We start from the raw sequence: 21475 nt of genomic DNA, 5'->3' as shown, positions 1-21475 counted from the left end.
TTTCCCAATCTAACAGTTTGAGGCCCCCCCCCCCCATCCTCAAAATCTGTGTCATTATTCCAATCCCTGCAAAACAAGGACACCCCTTCATGAAAGGTTATCAGCCCCCTCATACTACCCCTAATATTCTGCTGCAAAGTGCTTGGTTACATATAAACACACTTCTCACCCCAGGTAACCCTTCTCACAGTTAAACAATTTCACTCATCAAGCAAACTGTCCGGCGGTTGGCGCAGAGGATTAACATTGTGAGCTGTAGTTTTTGTGGTACAGGGAAAGATTCCCTCAGCCCTCATTTGCCTACTGCGTGACCTTGAGCAAGTCATCTGATATATCTATATATAAACATATGTATGTGGGTGTGTGTCTATGTGTGTGTATGTGTATTTATAAATATATATATGTGTGTGCGCACACATATATATACAGGTTTACATTCATTTACTCAAACTGCACTCGGTGAGATCCACTGAAAAAGGAATGTTGAAAATGCCGAATACCAATATGTCTGACTGACAAATCCTAGGTCCAGAGCAGTAGGGAATTTCGGAATATGGATTTATTTTGGGCATAATGGAATTCGGAATTATAAATTTTTGTGTAAGAGTGTAGATTATGTGATCACTCGACCTAGTGCAATTCCGGTAAATGAATGTAAACCTATATATCTATGTATGTATGTATGTGTATATATATATATATATATATATATATATATATATATATATATATATATATATGTATGTATATATATATATATATATGGATCTAGGACTATTGCACGTAATTACATTTCCATGAAACGTAAACGACCAAACACATTTTAACAAAAGTGCTTTTCACTGAAAAAGCACTTTTGCTAAAGTGTGCAAAAAAATTAAAAATTGAAAAAAAAAAGGCACATTACTCACGTTTACGCAGGGGGACAAGCCACCCTGCACCCGCCCTACTTTTATATTGTCACTCAGAGATCACACTACACTGGGGAAAAGAGAATATTCCCTTATCCCCACTATGCTACGATCTCAGCAACAGCCATTTTCCCACGTTTTTGTCCTGTTTTTAGCACACTTTCACGAAAGTGCTTTTTCGATGAAAAGCACTTAGTGTGCTTGGCCTTTTCACTTTTGGTGAAACGGCAATTCAATAAACAGTACGGATCCCATATATATATATATATATATATATATATATATATATATATATATATATACACACACACACATATATATATATGTGTGTGTGTGTGTGTGCGCGCGCGCGCGCGTGTGAATATATATATATATATATATATATATATATATATATAATGTGTTGTTGTGTCTTTCGGCTTTTTCCCGGTTAGAGATCGCCACAGCGGAACTCCCGTCCGCTAATGATTGGCAGTAGATTTTTACGTGCCGAGTTGCCAGCTCTGACGCATAGCCTTCAACGAAGGTACGCCCATTCACGCATGTCTCCACACAGAAGACGCTTTAGCTGAGAATCGAACAGGACAACGTCTTACTGTGAGGCGACAACACTACCGCAGCACCACCACCGCAGTTACTATATATATATATATATATATATATATATATATATATATATATATATATATATATATATAAAAAATGCAGTAGACTCCATCAGTCTTCCAGTTTCTATAACATGGTTTTACTGAACACAAAGACAAAAATGCAGGTTCTTCCCTAACAATCACATGGAATGACAAAACAACTTAAAGTACATTTAGGCGCAGTTTCTTACAGTAGAGACAGTCTCACTCTTGACAATTCTCACTAAGCTTTTCAACAACTCTTTCCACTTGTTTTTCTAGGGCAAGAAAAATGGCCAGGTTCTATTTGATAACTTCCTCCAGGTCTCTCTTTACATGCCTCACCATGAACCACTTCACCAGTACTGACTAGCTGACTTCAGCCCTTGTTTTACACCCCATTGATTGGCTTTAATGACCAACAAACCCATATCACTCATCGACAACCATCTCATTATGCCAATATATTTGTATGTCTGTGCATATACATATTGATAAAATGCATATTGCAACATGTTAGCTCTAACAAATGGGTAATGTGTCGTTAAAATGTGTGCTGCAGTATGGGGAACAGAAAAATTCCCACAAGAACAGCAGTTGCTTAAGCAAACATTATGCATTATCCAAGTAATGACTGCTAATTAATGCTGTATAAAAGGAAGTAGCTTGGTGAACTACAACCACGAAGTTCATTCGGGTTCAGAAGAGGTGAGCTGCAGCTTGCCTCTATGACCAGAGATGTGAAGTATGACACCCTAATTAGGGCTCACTTGTGTAATATATGTATTGTCGATTAAACATGGAAGACTCATGTGGAATATTACTATGCAATTGTGGCGCAGTCAAGGCCTGCATTCTGGGGATTTTAAAGGCAGCCTATTCCTGCAAGGAGTACGAAAAACTGCTCTTTTCTTAATCATAAGGAACTATATGTACTGTTAAGTTTTATTTCAAGCCAAGTGAGCTATTATTTTGATTTCCCTGTGTGACTGTGAAAAATAAACATGTTTTACGTATTTTATATATGCCATGCCTGCACTGTCTTCTTGGACTTTACAATGGTGGAGAATTACATCAGGTGGTCAAAGATTTGCCATTTTACCAATTTTTGCAGTACCTCTGCTGTTAATGCAAACTATACATGGGTTACTAATTCCCTACAGTATTATAATTGTTGGTATGGTTAACTGGTGGCCCCAGCCATGGAGTACTTACTACCAAGACTTGTGGAATCATAGGAAGGGACTAACTAAAAGATGTTGCAACTACAGTAACAGTTAGTTATGCTGGCCAGTGCAATTGCTGCCAACCCCAAAGGCTATGCCAACTATTAAAAGAAACTAACCAGGGAGGATGGCCAGGAATACTACTTGGCTTTTTAGTGTTATGTCAGCACAGAGAACTGGGAGCAAATGGGTTGCTCCTGCCTGACAACAGAGGCAGTGAAAATGTTTATGGACATAGAAAAAAATGAATGACGTGGACTATGACAAACTAACCTAGAGCTTTTAGCCAAGGTTTTTATAACCCCTGACATACAAGCAAAAAAATATATCTCACTGGACTTTTAATGTTGATAAACCTGTAAGAGCACAGATGCACAACCTGAAAAATATTTACCACTTTTGATAAAATCTGATAGCAACAGTAAACTGAAAATGTGAAAATTCTTAGTAGTACACAGGTATGGAGCTTTATCTAGTAATAAAAGAAATGGGTATTGCTAAGTAACATACGAATTCTGATAGGTTAGTAACCTTATCAGAATGCTTACTAGACAATGCCATTATGTTCAAAACCGAATAACATGCTTTTAGGTCTAAAACTGCAACAAGATGTGACACCTTCTCTGAAACAAAAAGTAGAAAGTAATATGATAACCTGCTGCAAATATTGGGAGGGGGGTCACAATGCTAAGGTATGTGCTACATTGAAAAAATGCTACTAGTAGAATTGTGAAAAGACAAATGCAGGACTTAAACCTTATTGTTACAACTGCAATAAAATAACATCCAGGTTAAGACTCAGCATAACGTGTTAAAACCAAGGCTAGTCAGTTGTACTACGAGGAAGGGAGATTCAGACACAGCTAGATGTCTTGAAATATGATTACCCTTATCAAGGATACCACGGTGTGTAACCATAATATTAATATCAGCTAAAAGATGAAGTAATTATGTATTCATGATGACAAAAAGAACCCTCCCCCCAGAAAACTGGTTCTAGGAAAACTGTTGCATCCTGTAACTATAACTCCTGATTTGACTCATGATGAATTACCAGGAAAATATTTCACTGGTTTTAAAAGCACTACAGTCTGTGACGATAGAAAATCGATAAAGTGTGGAAGGCTTGTATACTTAACAAGAAAGAGGTAGACAAGTAGCTTGATTCATCCTTTCAGTACACGAATTTGAGGGAAGCAAGGTATACAGAGATCAAAAAATCAAAACCTGTAGAAGAGAACTGGCACAGAAGTTACAAAGGAGCTAATTTGGTTGAGGTTAGATAGCAAAAAGGCTCATGTCTGCTATCAGAAATATGCCCAATGGGCCTGGCAGAGCCACAGAAACCCAAAACTGTAAGATGTCCTTACAGGAAATGGGGTAAACTGGCAGTGGACTCTGAAATAAAAATCAGTACAAAACAGAAGTCAGCAAAGAGACGTACAAGAAGCATCAGAAGAGAAACTTGTACTGAAGCCGACATGAGGCATCTAAGTGAGGATCACAGGAAAAATTATAACTAAAGTGAGATATGGAAAACAATGCAGAGTATAAAGTCTATTCCTGCTGCTGTCAAGCAGAACATTCAAAGAAAGGCAAACTCTCAGACACAGATATTTTAAGCCAAGAAAAAAAGGAAAGCTGAAGATAAATGTTCTCAGATTCACAATGCAGTGGAAAGACAATATAAAGAGGGTAACAAAATGAACAGGGTGGGATACTAAAAGGAAAGAAAACACTCAAGAGGCCTGCAGTCCAAGTAGATATAACAAAGCAGACACTGATTTTTGTTTAAAACTTCCCTTTGCAGAGGAATAAATAAAATAAAAATAACAATTTGTTAACCAGGTAAGCCCACAAGACATACAGTCTCTTTTCAGGGACAACCCAGGAGCAACGTCTGGTTAAGTGACTTGCTCAAGTTCACACAGTAGGCAAATGAGGGCTGAGGGAATCAAACCTGTACCAGAACTACAGTTTAAAGTCAGAACCCTCTATGCCAACTGCCAGATACAGGAAGATATAAAGAGGCTGCACTTTCCACCTGGAGCCACAAAATTTACAAAAAAGCACAATGAGAAGATGATACTTTAAATATGGTAAGACAGAGACAATATAGTCAATAGTGTGCTGGAAGACAAAAACAAAACATGTCTATTACTCTTACTGCTATTTTGAGTTAAAAGATGCCCTATGACACAAAGTAAAGAAAGAGAATACATGCTACATCAATTACTAATGCCAAAACCTTACAGAACATTAGTAATGTGCTGGGAGATGAAAGTCATATGAGGATGGACAAAACTATGACACAAGTACTAGCCATTCACACTGAATAAGACAGGAAACTTCTGCATTTTATGTCCAGAACAACAGACAACAGTATTCCATCATGGATTTAAGAGTCCATTGATCCAGATACCTATCATACAGGAGTCATCTAGAAGTACTGCTACGGCTATCAAGGGACCACTAGTAAACTCTAGTAATGGGTATCAGTACATACTAGTAATATTAGACTATACTACAAAGATTCCAAAAGCAGTGTCACTACATAAAGCTAATGCCAAGGCTATTGCCAGAGAACTGGTACTGTTATTCTCCCAAGTAGGTATACCTAAGGAGGTACATACTGACCAAGACACTCATTTTATGTCAAAGGTTCTCCATCACTTATGCCACTACTTTAAATGCAAACAGGTGAAGACATGAGTCTACCATCTGCATTCTGATAACTTAGTGGAAAGGTTCAATAAAGCACTGAAATCCATGCTAAGGAAGGTTACTGATACAAAGAGTAAAAATTGTAAACGGATCTTACCGGTTACCCTTCTTACCATTTTCTGTAAAAGAGGTGCCTCAAGCTTCAGCTGGGTTTATCCCATCTGAGCTTTTGTAGAACAGGCATTGAAGTGGACTGCTTAACATCACTATGGAAACACGGGAAGAAGAAGAACATGCTAGAAGAAAAACACACAATTTAAAAAAAGTGTGAGAAAATACAATGCTAATTTGTAGGGTACATTACAGCTGAGTTGCTAAAGGCATGAAACGACCTTTGGTTTTTGCATAAAAAAGTGTTTACTTACATCTTCAAACACGCAAACACTTTTTTTATGCAAAAACAAAGGGTTGTTTCACACCACTTTATAAATAAAATAATTTTAAAAATTGCTTCCAAACAGGGAAGACTATATTTACAGAGCTGTATTCACACCATTAATATTAAATGTTAATTTAACACTTGAGGAATTACACAACTAATTCACAATTACTTACACACACTAATCCAACATAATTAGAGCTGGAACCAAAAGTGAAATATGTGTCTCCTACCCAACTATTAATATTAATGATGTAAACATGGCTCTGTATGTTTAGTTCTCCCCACTCAGAAGCAAACTTTAAAACTAATTTTTAATGTGGCAAAACAAACATTTGCTTTCACCCACATGTTCATGTGCATAAATATGCTTGAGAACACTTTTGTGTGTGAAAAGAAAAGTTTGTTTTGCGCATTTAAACTCGACCTTTCAGTTCATACAGCAGAGACCAGGAAGCCCTGAAGTAAGCCTAGGGGAATCCTTGTCAAGAATACAAAAGCAGGGAAGCAAGAGAATTTCTGTTAAGAAATAAAGGAGTGTTTTCAGCAAACTAAATTGGTAGAACATAACATACAGTCAACACCTGGAGTGAAAGCTAGACTTGGACATTATACAGTACCAGAGTTACAGAAACAATTAGTAAGAGAACTTGTTCAAAAATGCTCAAATTAGATGTGACACAAGAGTCGCATATTAACTGGATTGGGTTGCACCCCGCCACATCCCCTGCTAAGTTTTTATATACGGTCCCAAATTACAACAGGCAACCTCCTGCTTGCAGCCCTAAAGAACAAGCGACCACTCAGGCTCCTATTAACAAGCAAAAAAAAAATTTACAGCATAACATTTGTTAGCACTCCACCAGGGTTGGCAGTGGGTAAGTGATTTCTAGCAGCAGGTCCCATCCACTCCCTACTAGCTATCCAAACAGCCTAGAACCCTTACTGTAGCCCCCAGCTACTCGCTCTCTATCCCCCCCCCCCCACCACCACCACCTTAATCCAGTACTCTTAAGGTTTCAAAGTTTTACCTGTTAGACTTTACCCCGGGACAATTATCTCAAGATATCAAGCTTCGGGCAAGACTGTTCTTCTCATTGTTTGAGCATTAGCCTAATTTCTTCCCTCCATTAAACACAGTCAGTTGCTACAAAGCTTACAAATTGTCTCTGTAGTCACTTACTTGCACAGCTTGGTGCAGCCCTGCTCCGTTCACCCTCAGAAATGCTCAGGCTCTCTCCACTCCCCTACCCTGCCCCTAATCTCCACCCGCTCCCACTACTCATAGATTTATTCTTACCCATCACCTGACTCACCTTCCACAACCACCACCCAATCACAAGTATGCAACTCTACAACAATACCCACACCCACACACCACTAGATTACCATCCCCCTCTTCTCAACCCACCCATTTCTAATCATCTACTACTCCACTGGCAAACACTGCACACACCTTTCACTCCCCCCTCCCACATCCCCTAGGACATACAAATCTAACACTATGACACAAACCCCCTCACTCCCATCACCATACCATCCCCATACTCCTGCTCTCCTTAACCATTTGTCTCTACATAATCTCCATTAGTACCGTTTATCACCACCCACTCATCAATCTACATTGCATCAGATCCCCCAACCTTCCTCATACCACATGTAACCCACCCATACAAATAAACACACACCCAGTCACCCATCACCCTTTTCTCTTCCAACTTGCCTCTCCAATTCATTACACCTCACAACCCAAAAAACACCCCAGCCTCAGACTCCACTTCTTACCATTACTCTACCTTAAAACCATTACCAACATAGCAGCTCAACTGTTGTTAGGAGGGGACATCCACCCCAACCCCAGCCCAACAACTATCCCCAACCCAACCACCATCCCCAATGACCCACTCAACTCCAACCTCCCATTTAAGCATAAACCCATTGATATACTAAACCTAAGCATTCGTAGTATCATGAAAAAAACAGAACAGTTATATTCAACTATCTCCATATACAACCCAGATCTAATGATCATTAAATAAAAATGGCTTAAACCCCATATTAAAGACAACTCTATAACCCCACACGGGTATAACATACTTAGAGTAGACAGAGCACAAAGAAGAGGTGGAGGCATCACGCTTCTTTACAAATCCAACTTAAAAATCCACTTCCTACAAAAAGGAACTCCAAATTTTAACAATGCTGAAACACTATTCGCCAAACACCTTCTTAACCAACAAAGAACAACTAAACTTACTCTGTATATGGGTCACCTTCAGATGCCCGAAATCGCATTTCACCGACACGGAATCCGACGGGTCGAAAACACCGACAACGCAGATGACCGACAAGGTGAGAACCCGATGGACTCTGTAAGTGTGCGATAGAGTGAGGGATTTAGTGTTAGGGAGCGGACAGGTAAGTGTGCGATAGTGAGGGACTGTGGGTTTAGGGGTGGGTTAAGTGAGTTAGGGTTAGGGTGCAGGTAGGGTGTGTGTGCGATAGTGAGGGACTGTGGGTTTAGGGGTGGGTAAGTGAGTTAGGGTTAGGGTGCAGGTAGGGTGAGTGTGCGGTAGTGTCGGACCTTGGGGTTAGGGGTGGGTAAGTGAGTTAGGGTTAGGGTGCAGGTAGGGTAAGTGCGGTAGTGTCGGACCTTAGGGTTAGGGTTTGGGTTAGGGATAGTGGATATGTTATGTAGTGTACTGTGTTGTTTACGTGTAGTGTGTTGGTGTAATGGTATTCGGTGTTTTGCGTTGTCAGTATTTTTTGTTGTCGGTCTTTTGGTGTCGGTGATTTGTGTGTCGGCGGTTTGGCGTTTCGGGCATCTGAAGGTGATCCATATATATATATATATATATATATATATATATATATATATATATATCACCAGGAGAAAACCTTAATACCCTAGAATCAATACTCCACTGGGCTTCCCACACCCTCTTCCAAGAGACTATAGTCCTAGGTGATGTCAACATTGACTGGAACACTATACACTCACCAACAGCCACCAGCCACATAAACCTATGTAACTTCACTCAACACATACACTCACCCACATGTATTGACAGGACCAGTAAAAGAGAATCCACCTTAGACTGCATCCTCACTAACCAGACCAACCCTGCTCAAAGTGGAACACTAACCAATCTCAGTGACCATAATCCAACTTTTCTCCTTTGGCACAAACTTAAATGCATCAACTCACCCTCCCTGCTAAAAATCCATTCCCAAAAAAAATTCCCCTCAGAGCTATTCTCAGAAACCCTATAATCCTGTAACTGGGCTTCCCTCATAACCTGCCCCCTGGATAATGCAGTGCAATACTTTAACTCTACATTCCTAGAAATTCTAAACCACTTTAGCCCCTCTCAAAACAATTAGAGTATACAGTAACCCTGCCTCCTGGCTAGAGAAAACCATAAGGACCTTACTAAAGGATAGAGATAAAGCTTGGATAATGTGGCAACAAAACAAAACACCCAAAACTAGGTGTGACGCCCGTGCCCTGGCCCAACAATCAAAGAGCCTCAATCCGCACCACTAACACCAGAGAGGGCAGCTCATATATGAGGAAAGGACAGCAAACACACACAGTAAAGTGCAACTTCCCTTAAGAGAACACAGAGATCACAGTCAGTCTGAGGCTGGTCGCTCCCTTGCCCCCCAGGTCCCCAATAAGACTCCCCACTGGCACAGCTATAGGGTCCAGATCTCAGCCTAGCTGGGCAGGCTAAAATTTCCAGCACCCTCTCTATCCAACCAGTGCTTCGTGTCCCTGCCCAAGTAGCTGACACACACACACTTTGAGATAAGAGTTTACACAACCACACAGACACTTCTGGGGAAGGCTGGCACAGGTTCTCCAGCTGTACCCCCTTTTACCCAGACTATACGGTAATAATTACTGCCACCACCTAGCTAATATTTATCAGCTACTCATAGGCCCTTAAAAAGGTGTCCAATTATTACTGTGCAATAGTATTATCCAATTGGTAATATAGCCCAGGGCTAAAGCTATAGGAGTGGCTTTATACAATTTTACCAAAGGCATACAAGTACTCTAAAGAGCTTAAATTATCTCTACACAAACCAGACACAGTTAAAAGGTTTTAAAATATTTAATAATAAATAATTAAAACCACAAGACAATACTTTCTACTACACAGTCAGTGCTAGTCAAGACAGTTCAGAGATCACACAGAAATACTTAAAATAAATCAGTAGTACACTTCTGACATAAAAGAAAACCACTTAGTCTAAACTTTCTAATTCCTAGCTATTGCTACAAGAAAACACACTTCAAAAAAACTTACTTACATAGAGCAAGGCAGAGTGCTGTGAGTTGGATAGTCAAGGCAAAATGCTTAATAATCTCTGGTTCTCACTGTTTAAATTGAAACTGCAGTTCTGATAAAACATTAAATCATCTTTTACACTTTCCTGGTGTTCCCAGGCTGACAGAAACTGCATTTACATTATTTTACACAGAGCAATAAAGGAGATTCCACATGTAAATTCTGATCATTAACTTTAGCCTTAAAACAATAGGCAGGATGCTTACTCCAGACTCATCGACTCCAAATTCTAACTTCAAAGGAACAGACAAAGTAATTTTAATTTCAAAGGACCAACAAGAAATGCTTGACTTAGCTTTCTTTACAGCAGAAGGCAATGTTGCCACATTGTTTTAAGTTCAACATTTCACAGTATTTACAAATGATAGACTTGTGTACCAAATCTATTTGACTAGGCTGGCAGCCTTCACCCATCTCTACCAGTCTTCACACTAGGCAAACCTTTTCTGAACTTAGAAATAAAACAAAAAAGCAGGTCAAGATGGACAAACAAAATCACTATATTTCCTTACAAAGGAAATACAGTAACAACCCACAGAAATTCTGGGCTGCAGCGAACAACATCCTCCAGCCGGAAAAGCCACTACACCACCACCAAACATTGAAGACACAGACCTTGAAGTAGCCTCAAATTCAACAACTATTTTATCTCTTCCATACTGAAACATAAATGACACACCACCCTCAACCCAAACACAACCCCCAAATTGCCAAACTAACTCCATCCCTTTCTCACGCAAACTAGTACCAACATCAACCATTCAAAAACTCTTAGCAAAACTCAAGTCAACCACTCTCGCTGCTGACAATCTACTAGCCGAATATCTCCAAACTGCATCCAAGGCCATTGCCTACCCTATCTCCCTACTAATTAATAGATCTATTACTAAGTGCACCATTCCATTCTTGTGGAAAACCTCATATATCATCCCCCTCCACAAGGGCGGCCCCTCTACTGACCTCTCCCACTACCATTCCATTGCAATCCTATCACCCCTATCAAAGATTCTAGAAAGATGTATCCACCACCAACTCCTTAACCACCTACTATCTAACAACCTACAATCTAAAACCCAACACAGATTTAGACCATCCCATAGCACCACCACTGCCCTAATTAACTTCTCAAATACCATAAACTCATACAGGAACCAAGGGAAACTTGTCTCTGCCACCTTCCTAGACCTATCCAAAACGTTTGATACAGTTTCCCACAACAAACTCCTTGCCTGCCTATCCAAACTCAACTTTGATAATCCCACCCTGCACTGGTTCAACAGTTACCTAAGCCATCGTTCACAATCTGTCAAATAGGCCAACTCCTTATCCCCCCACTCCCCATCACATGTGGCGTCCCCCAAGGCTCAATCCTAGGCCCCCCTCTCTGTAACATATTAACAAACAAACTCCACTTAGCAACTACTAAAGCCAAAATTGTCCAATCCAGACAATACAATCCTAATCTGCTCAGCACCCAACATCCATCTTCTACAAAGTAAAACCCAAGAATCCTTCACTGACAAAGAAAACTGGCTAAACAATCACCAACTGTTCCTAAACCCAACAAAAAATCACAGTTATTACTATTCCATCCTACTAAACCCAATGGCCCCCGCCTTCTCCATTCTCTCAGTCAACGATAACCTGACCACCCCAGTACCAGAGGCCAAGCTACTAGGCATCACCGTTGATCAACAACTTAAATACAGTAAGCACATATCCCAAACTATTTCTAAAGTCCACAAAAAACTTGGATGCCTCTATCGTACCAAACAGTTCCTAACCTCCAACTCTAAAACTACCATAACCAGAACTCTTTTATTACCAACATTACTTTATGCCTCCCCAGTTCTGACTCATATTAATAAAACCGACCTGAACAAACTCTCCACATGCTACAACAAGATAGCTAGGTTCACAGACAATGCTAAATCACACTCCCTGGACTATACCCAGAACTAGAAAAGCTGAGAGATAAATTTCCTGCCAATGGTAGTGTCCATCACTGGGGTTACTATGAGCTAGTTGTCCAGGTAAGGGAAAACCCAGAGCCCTGTGTGGGCTAAAATTACAAATGCTGATTACAGTTGTTGCACCGATAACAGAAAAGTACCGACCATAGTAATTTAAGAATCCCTCTATACAAATTTATCTTTTAGCTGCCTTTTTTGCCCTAATTTAATTTCTTTAATGCTGATGTTTGGTGCCCCTGTACATGATAATATGTGATCCCCTAAAAGATTAATTTTTACATAGTGCCTTACATGTTATATGCTTGACAAAAACTGTGAATGCAGTTACTGTTTTGATCCCAAAATCTCTTCAGTGATGCTGTTCCCAAATGATCTACCTCAACGTGTTGTAAAGTATGAAAGGCCAAGTATGATAGGGCTGTTACATAAATGTGTGTATATTTATCAAATGTGATAGCAGTAATTATTTATTTTCTTGTCTGCAATCTGAAAGGTATAATGCATGCATTGCTACTCCCATTCAGGTTTCATCTATTCATTTATTTTCTACCTGCAGTATGAAGAACACAATTCACTTTTCATAGTTTGTTCTTTTGAGTTTGGACATTCTTTTTAAGTGAATAAAACAGATACTAATATTTTTTTTTCCATAGCCATCCCTTGTAGTTCCTGGATTCCTAAGGCAGGATATATACATTTTATACCGGATAGCTCTCAACCTTCCATCTCTAAAATGAGGAACACTAGCCCTCATAATGTGGAGCAAATGGGCAAAATGTGGAACACATACTAATGGCTTACTAACAACTTCAACTAGGAAGGTCATAGGATGGTTAAAATTTGCTGGTTTTACTCATAAAGAAGATATTTTAATGAATTAATATGATTCATTTCTATTTACAATGGATTTCACTTAAAAAAATTCTTAACACTGAATGTGTGGCAGAGTTTTTCAATGTGGAACTTTGAGGAACTTCGAGGAACGTGAACTTTTTAAAACCCCAGATGAGGTACGTTCCTCATAATGAGGTACACAGAGGTATGCCTGATATTAGTGTCCCTCTTTGGCCAGTTGTGTCCTGACAAAAAAATTGTAAAAATGGCAAATGTTCTGAGATTTTAGGACAAAATGATTTCTTATATTTTATGTAATAGTTGCATAAAACAGTTATTCTGTATCTGAAATACCTAAATGTTATAAGAAACAGAATAAGCAACTAAAATGCTACAAGAATAAGCTTTTATTTAGGCAAAAAAATAAGTTCTGTCCTTTTTACAGGCCGTGGGTATGTGTCGGCCTGTAAAATGTGATATCCTTCGTGGTTCACTGTTGCAGTCATCACTGTAGGGTTCTTCCTATCAGCAGCAGCCCCCGATTGGCCAGAATCCCAAAGTCTGGATCGGGAGCCAGCTGAGGTCGCATTTATCCTGACGTCAATGCGCCGGAAGGTATAAAGACCTCAGATGACGCCAATTCCCCAGTCTTTCTTGCCGCACGGTGCTCTTTGCAGTTCTCTGATGCCGGTCGGCCTGTTCCTGTTTGTTTCTGGATCTAACCCCAGGATTTTCATTTTTTACAGATAAGTACCCCGTTGGGGAGGTCTTTTTCTTGCTCCAGTCAGATGTCAGAAAAAGTTAATAATTGCATTTCTTGTGGGAAGCAAATACCTCATAGGGATTTTCACTCTTACTGTATTCCCTGCCTGGGTCCTGACCATGACGTTGCTAATTGTGTGTTTTGTGCTAGATTTAATCAGCATACTATTAGGCATAGATATAACTTTGCCTTTTACTATTTTGGAAAAAGGTTTAATTATAACATGTCTTCAGATTCTTTTCCAGCTTCTGGGGTGTGTAAGAGGCGCAGGGATGCAGACAGGCCTCCGAGGTCCACAGCAAAGGATGTTTCTCAGTTTTTGCCAGTTGCTGGTTCGTCGGTCGTCAGTGAAGCGCCTTTGCAGCCCCTGTCGTCCGCCTCTTTTGAACCAATTGCCTGTACCAACTCCGGTGTGGAGCTGATGGGGTCTTCAGAATTGCCAGGGACTGGACCTTCGGATACTGCTCCCTCAGTTGGGTCTGGAGCCGGTAGGCAGGTACCGGCTTCTGAGGGAGTTCTCAGGCCTTCACAGCTTCCTGTAAATGTGGATTCGGGTTTACATGCTAAATCACAGTCTAAGGCTCCAGCTAAAGTGAAGTGGCTAGCACAGGCACCTTTTGATCAGGGTCCTAGGCCTCAGAGGCAGATGCTTAGGATGGCTGAAGATCTCTTAACTATGATCAGGGGTTCTCATCCCCCTCCTGACAAGAAGCCTAGATTACAGTCCGATTAGGATTCTTCAGACCAAATTTCTGTTTCTTCTGCTTCTTCCCTTGAGCAGGATTATTCTTTTCCTCTTTATGAGGATTCTGATGCTGTAGATTCCTTTCCTTCCGCCTCTCCTCCTGAGGATTATTCTTTTGGTGAAACTTTGCATGATATGAGGGTGCATTTTCACTGGGAAGGGCAGGAATTCTCTGAATCCAAGAAAAGGCTTAGGGATTTTCTTCTTCTCCCACAGCATAAGCCTCTGGCTATTCCCCCTGTATTGGACATTGTTGATGATGTTTTTTTGGAAGCTTCTCTCTCTCCTGATTCTTTTCCCCCTACTCCAGCCAAGCCGGATAGGTATTATAGGGTTCCAGATTCTCATAAATTTCTTTTTAAGAATCTTTCGCCTGATCTGGAAACAATTTCTCAGCGTCCTAAGGGTGTTAAAGCAGCCTCTGCTAAAAATCCTATTCCCTTTGACCGAGAGTCCAGGGCTTTGGAGAGATGGGGTAAAAAGTTTTATACTTCTGCTACATTGTCTATTAGGGCTTTGAACTGTCAATTTCATATGCTGAAGTATCAGCAATACCTTTTGTCTGTATTTCCACAAAAGATGTCAGCTGTGTCTATTGGTGCGGATAATCAGGAGTTACTGGATTTATTGCATGCTATTGAACAAGTGGGTAAACATACCCTGCATTGTGGTTTTGATTCTTTGGAAGCTTCTTGTAGGGCTGCAACAACTGGCGCTGTTATTAGACGACATGCTTGGTTAAGGGATCAAAGCTTTCCGGATCAGATTAAAGCCAAACTTCTGGATGCCCCTTTGCACGATGTTCTGTTTGGATCCAAAGCTGAAGAGGTATTGAAGAAAATGGAAGACAAAGCCAAATCTATGCAGACGGTTAAGGATTTTCTACAGGTGCAACCTCATAGATTTAGCAGACACTGGCTAACTAAACCTTGGCCCTTTCTGGGCTTAGACAGGTCTCAGAGAGGCAGATTCAGGCATTCCAGAGGTAGGGGACAGTCACAGTCCCATTTTAGGAATAGGCAGTGGAGTGCCCCCTCTCCCAAGGGAGGTGATGATAAGTCTCAACCCTACCGAAAACAGTCTTTATGACTCTCCTTTTCTGGTTCTAGGGGCTCCTCTCCTGGAAGCTCCTTTGGGGGTAAGGATTTCTCTTTTTCATCAAAATTGGAACCACATAACCCAGGACAAATGGGTTCTGGACATAGTCTCAAGAGGTTACAGATTTCATTTCCACACCTTGCCAAAACTGAACGGTTGGCCAGACCTGCCACATCATCAGTGGGCAGAGGCACATCGGCAGGTTCAGTCCCTCCTGGCTAGGAGGGCCATAGAATTGGTGCCAAATTTAGAAATAGGGCAAGGTTTTTATTCCAGACTTTTCCTGGTTCCCAGGAAGGAAAATTTGTGGAGACCAATCCTGGACCTCTCTGTACTAAACACCTTCTTAGATATACCAAAATTCAAGATGCTCACTCTGCAGCAGCTGCTGCCTATGTTGAGCAAGAACGCCTGGATGGTGACTTTGGACTTAAAAGAAGCTTACCTGCATATTCCTATAAGGCAAGAGTGCAGAAGGTATCTGCGTTTCAAAGCGGGCTCGAAACATTACCAGTTCTCTGTGCTGCCCTTTGGCTTATCTACTGCGCCCAGGGTCTTTATGAAGTGCCTGGCACCAGTAATGGCGTTTTGCAGACAGAAGGGGATTCAAATTTACCCTTATCTGGACGACTGTCTTCTTCAAGTGGACGACAAAGACACTCTGCTTCAGCATCTAGCCTTTGTGCAGCGTCTTCTTCAGTGCCTCGGTTTCACAGTGAATCTAAAGAAATCAAACCTGGTACCCACACAACAGCTTACTTTCCTGGGTGCTCTTCTGAGTACTTCGACCCAGATAGCTTCCTTAACACCAGACAGAAAAGTGCAACTGGCTTCCTTTTTCCGACACCTGGCTTCCATGAAACAGCTGACTGCAAGAAAAATTCTGCAGGCTGTGGGTTCCATGGCCTCCTGCATTCTGCTAATACCATATGCAAGGCTGCATATGAGGAAGCTGCAGTGGTACCTCAAGACTGTCTGGTCTCAGCATTACCACAGTTTGGAAACAGTGGTCACGATTTTGCCTTGTCTCCAGCGAGAGTTTCTTTGGTGAGCCGAAGCCTGTCTACAGAACAAGGGGAAACCTTTTTGTCCTCCGCCAATCAACCAGGTTCTGAGAACGGATGCTTCAGATTATGCATGGGGAGCCCACATGCATGGGAGATGTCTTCAGGGTGTTTGGACGAAGGAGCAAACGCACCTGCACATAAATTTGAAGGAGATGCTAGCTGTACAGAATGCCCTGACTGCCTTCAGGGACCTTCTTCTGCCAGGACAATTATTGATACGGTGATGTGGTACATCAACAAGCAGGGGGGCTCTCACTCTTACCCCCTGTGCAGATTAGCCATGAATCTCTGGTACACTGCTCTGACCTGCAGTGTTGACTTACAGGCACAGTTCCTGCCAGGGAAAGACAACACTCTGGCAGACGCATTGAGCAGACACATTTCAGAGCCACACGAATGGATGTTGGATGTTCGGATATTCCGGATAATTATAAAGGCTTGGGGATGTCCGGACATAGATCTCTTTGCATCCCCTCAGAATCATCAACTTCCAACATTCTGCACAAGGACCTACCACAAACTAGCATGGAAATGGATGCCCTCTCATTCAGTTGGAAACACCTCTCAGTATATGCTTTTCCTCCCTTTCCTCTTCTACCTCGGGTACTTCTGAAGATAAAACAGGACAGACCGCACATGATTCTATTGGCTCCCAATTGGCCTCGGCAATTCTGGTATTCCACTCTGATGAACTTGGTTCAGGAGTCTCCCTGGATTCTGCCTCAAATCCCTCATCTACTGTCTCAATGGGACGGCCGGATACTGCACAGTCATTTCGAGACTCTGCATCTAGCTGCCTGGCGGATCCAGGGTCTGTAAACACCTCTGCCCTTTCCAAACAGGTATTGGATGTAATCCTTGAAGCTAGACGGCCCAGCACTAGAAAATCTTATGCGGGAAAATGGAAAAGATTTTGCTCCTGGAGTCAAGTCCAGGGTGGCGATTCTTCTGTTCCGAACATTTCTCTGATTTTACAGTATCTGACAGAGTTATTACATACGGGCCTATCTTTTTCGTCTGTTAAGCTTCATGCTTCTGCATTTCTGCACATTACGATACGGATCCTCTGATTTTTTCTCATCCATTACTTAAACAATTTCTTAGAGAGGCTAAGAATATTCGGCCCCCTATAAGGGTTCCTGTTCCCACCTGGGATCTTAACTATGTTTTGGAGAAATTAACCTTGTCTCCTTTTGAACCTGCGGCTTCCACGGATTTAAAATTTTTGTCTTGGAAAACTGCTTTTCTTTTAGCTATTACCTCTGCTAGAAGAATTTCGGAATTGCAAGCACTCATGGCTGTGGAACCCTTCCTTATTTTTCATCAGGACAGGGTATCTCTACGGACTAATCCCACATTTATGCCCAAGGTGGTTTCGGCAGTGGCCTTGAATCAGTCTATTCATTTGCCTACCTTTTATCCTAATCCTCAAAGTGAGGAAGAAAGTCTTTTGCACTCTCTAGACATGCACAGGCAGCTTTGTCTATACTCGGACAGGACCAAGATATTCCGGAAATCTGATCAGTTGTTTGTCGCTTATGCTCCTGCTGTTCAGGGGAAAGCAATCACTAAGCAAACCATTTCCAAGTGGATTGCCCATTGCATCAAGTTCTGTTACTCTTATCATGGCAATCCGGTTCCTGTTAATGTTAGGACTCTTTCTACCCGGGCTACTGCAGCAGCTTTTCTTTGTGGGGTTCCTACCAAGGATATTTTGGAAGCTGCTACTTTGAGTTCTGTACATACTTTTTCTAAGCATTACAACCTCCCTCTCTATTCTAAATCCAGGGCAGGTTTTGCAAGGTTTTGTGACCGCTCCCTCTGTTTCTCCTCCAGCCACCCTTTCTTAGCTTTGGGACTCAACCCTACAGTGATGACTGCAACAGTGAACCACGAAGGGCATAGTACAGTTGTGTACTCTTACCATAAATGTAGGTGTTCGAGTGTGTTCACTGTTGCAGTCCGGGTTACCCTCCCTCCTATCCCCTCTTTTGTTTTTTCCTTGAGTATTGTCTGTTATGAGGTATTTTGGCTGCTGAGGTTTTGGGCATGGTTTCTTTTTTAGCCTTTTCTTTCTGGGCTCCTGACATCTGGGGCAAGAAAAACTGGGGAATTGGTGTCAGCTGAGGTCTTTATACCTTCCGGCGCATTGACGTCAGGATAAATGCGACCTCAGCTGGCGCCCGATCCAGACTTTGGGATTCTGGCCGATCGGGGGCTGCTGCTGGCAGGAAGAACCCTACAGTGATGACTGCAACAGTGAACACACTCGAACATCTACATTTATGGTAAGAGTACACAACTGTACTATGTTTGTACCAAAAATGCCCCACTTTGGCCATTTGAAAAGGTGGCAACCCTACCTGATATATGTATTCACCTTAGGAGTTTGAAGGAGAACCACACCATAAAACTAAGTCCATATCTTTAACCACATCAATGAACAACAGAAAAAAGTACTCACTTCACTAAATAAACAGCTGTATAGCAGCTTATCTACTAGACAGAGAAATGCACGGTTCTTGAGAGCACTTCTAGCAGCGTTTTGTGCATGTATATGACTTGATGCAGTTCAACAAGAAATGTGCACTTTGAACACATTTTGCAAATATGTCCAATTTCAATTACACAATATAAAGTAAGAACTGCTTGAAATATCCATTTTAGGTAGGGGATCTGTTCATAATTAAACAAACAAACACGGACACACCGCTATGACATAACCACAACAGTTATCAGACTACATATTATATCTACTTCAGACAGGATTACACAAGACATGGCCGACTTTTCATTCACCAGATAAGTCTCTAAAAAGAATAACAACGCCAAAAGATTACAATAAAACAGTTTCCGTTTTTTTCCAAAAATGGCACTGTGCCCTTTCCGCATTTTTATATTCACACTATAGCAGAGTTGGATATTCCAATCCCAATATCCCACTCTGGTTTTCATTGCTGCGTTCCCATAGGCTGTACTCCATACATAACGCATAAACTGAGGGAATGCGCCACCCTAAGGTTATTTCGCTACAATTCATATAGCATTAAAAGTAGCAGAAGTCCACAGGCAGCTCAGATTAACCCAGTGTATGTGATGCAAACTACGTCTTGATTAGATCTTTCAACACCCTTATGCCCCATCAGCGCTCATTTTTTCATCTAGCATCATACAATGGGGGATATATATTTATACATCTATTTTACACAAATCTAATGTAAATAGACTTGTCTTACCATTTTTACTTAAATAGCGTTCCTTAATCCAAAGTTACCAGCATGAGCAATGTATTGTTTACCCCTGCAACCATAGAAACACCGCGAGAACAACTCTTCTGCAGAGAAACTCTCGTGATACTTATACATATGAGTTTTGTCGAGGTGTGGCTGTTCACCGAATTGTATACATTTCCGTAGCAACCAGTTAAGGGGTATATGAAAAGCGTATGTCCATTTTATGTGGTGGAAACAATACCCTCACAACATAGTTGTGGATGTGAATTTCCAGTGGAGCTATGGCAACACTGTATGTTTGAGTACCGAACGACAGTCAGATAAAAAACATGCAGTGTTAGGAAGGAGGCAATGGGTATTAACTGCTACATTTCTTAATATTGTACTACTACATAGATTTCTTCAGTTCGCCTTGTACTTTCATAATTCTGAGAAAGTTAGACCTAACCCAAAGTGGGTGATGCAGCGGGTAGTGTTGTCGCCTCACAGCAAATGTTCTCCGGTTTGATTCTCGGCAGGGAAGCCTTCTGTTTAGAGTCTGCGTGTCCTCCCTAAAGTCGCGTGGTTTTCCTCCCACATTCCAAACACATGCAGTAGGTGAATTGGACACTCTAAAGTTGCCCGTAGATGCGAGTGAGTGGCACGGACCGTCATACCTCTCAAGTGTACCTCATTATGAGGAACGTACCTCATTTGGGGTCTTAAAAAGTTCATGTTCGACATTCAAAGACTCTGTCACACATTCAGTGTTAGGAATTTGTTTAAGTGAAATCCATTGTAAGTAGAAATGAATCATATTAATTAATTAAAAGATCTTTATAAGTACAACCTGCATATTTTAACCATCCTATGACCTCCCTAGTTGAAGTTGTTAGTAAGCCATTAGTATGTCTTCCACGTTTGCCCATTTGTTCCACATTAAGAGGGCTAGTGTTCCTCATTTTGGACATGGATGGTTGAGAGCTATGGGTACGGATGAACCACCGCGGCAAGGCTAGTCAGTCAGTGCCACCCGTAAACCCTGGCTCGAGATGATTGTCACTGTTGAAGTGACACCCCGACTCCATGTGCAAAAAGGGGTAAAGGATGGATGTAAGGGAAATGCTATGCGCTTGCAGGATTGGTGTTTTTTTTTGGGTGTGTGGGGGGGCATAATACCTCTCAGCTATCTCTGATTTTTAGCTCCGTATTTTGCTCTGTCCCTCAGTTAGTAGGGTTACCACCTTTTTAAATGCCCAAAGTGGGACTTTTGTTGTAGAAATGTTAAATTTTGCAGGGCAGAACATGCCCACGGCCAGTAAAAGGACATAAATTCACTTTTTTGCCAGACTAAAAGATTATTTTTGTAGGATTTGAGTTGATTATTCTGTTTCTTATAATGTTTAGGTGTTTCAGATACAAAATAACTGTTTTATACAACTATTAGAGAAAATACAGGAAATATTTTTGTCCTAAAATCTCAAGACATTTGCCATTTTTTCAATTTTTTTGCAGGACACAACTGCCCAAAGAGGGACTGTCCCTCTCAAAGTGGGACA

The 21475-nt window shown here is 41.2% G+C and overlaps 1 protein-coding gene across 3 annotated transcripts in view; it reads right to left on the bottom strand.

Annotated features, from left to right (window-relative positions):
• Positions 1-20206, bottom strand: part of GAS8 (growth arrest specific 8) — a 517118-nt gene extending 496912 nt beyond the window's left edge. Inside the window, exons 1-2 of one of the 3 annotated variants that reach the window (XM_044081740.1) lie at positions 19941-20206; positions 5585-5723 (exon numbers count right to left, since the gene is read on the bottom strand). Coding sequence is in view for 2 of the 3 variants with exons in the window: in XM_044081739.1 (XP_043937674.1) it covers positions 5601-5603 (3 nt within the window). In the remaining variant the exon portion in view is untranslated. The remainder of the gene's footprint in view (positions 1-5584; positions 5724-19940) is intronic. The other 2 variants (XM_044081739.1, XM_044081737.1) reach the window with 2 other exon arrangements.
• Between the last annotated feature and the right edge of the window lie 1269 nt (positions 20207-21475).

Source organism: Protopterus annectens, chromosome 8.part1 (genome assembly GCF_019279795.1).
Source record: "Protopterus annectens isolate FY-2018-M chromosome 8.part1, PAN1.0, whole genome shotgun sequence".
Taxonomy (NCBI): Eukaryota; Metazoa; Chordata; order Ceratodontiformes; family Protopteridae; genus Protopterus; species Protopterus annectens.
Note: the sequence above shows the minus strand (reverse complement) of the source record. Positions and strands in the feature narration are given on the sequence as shown.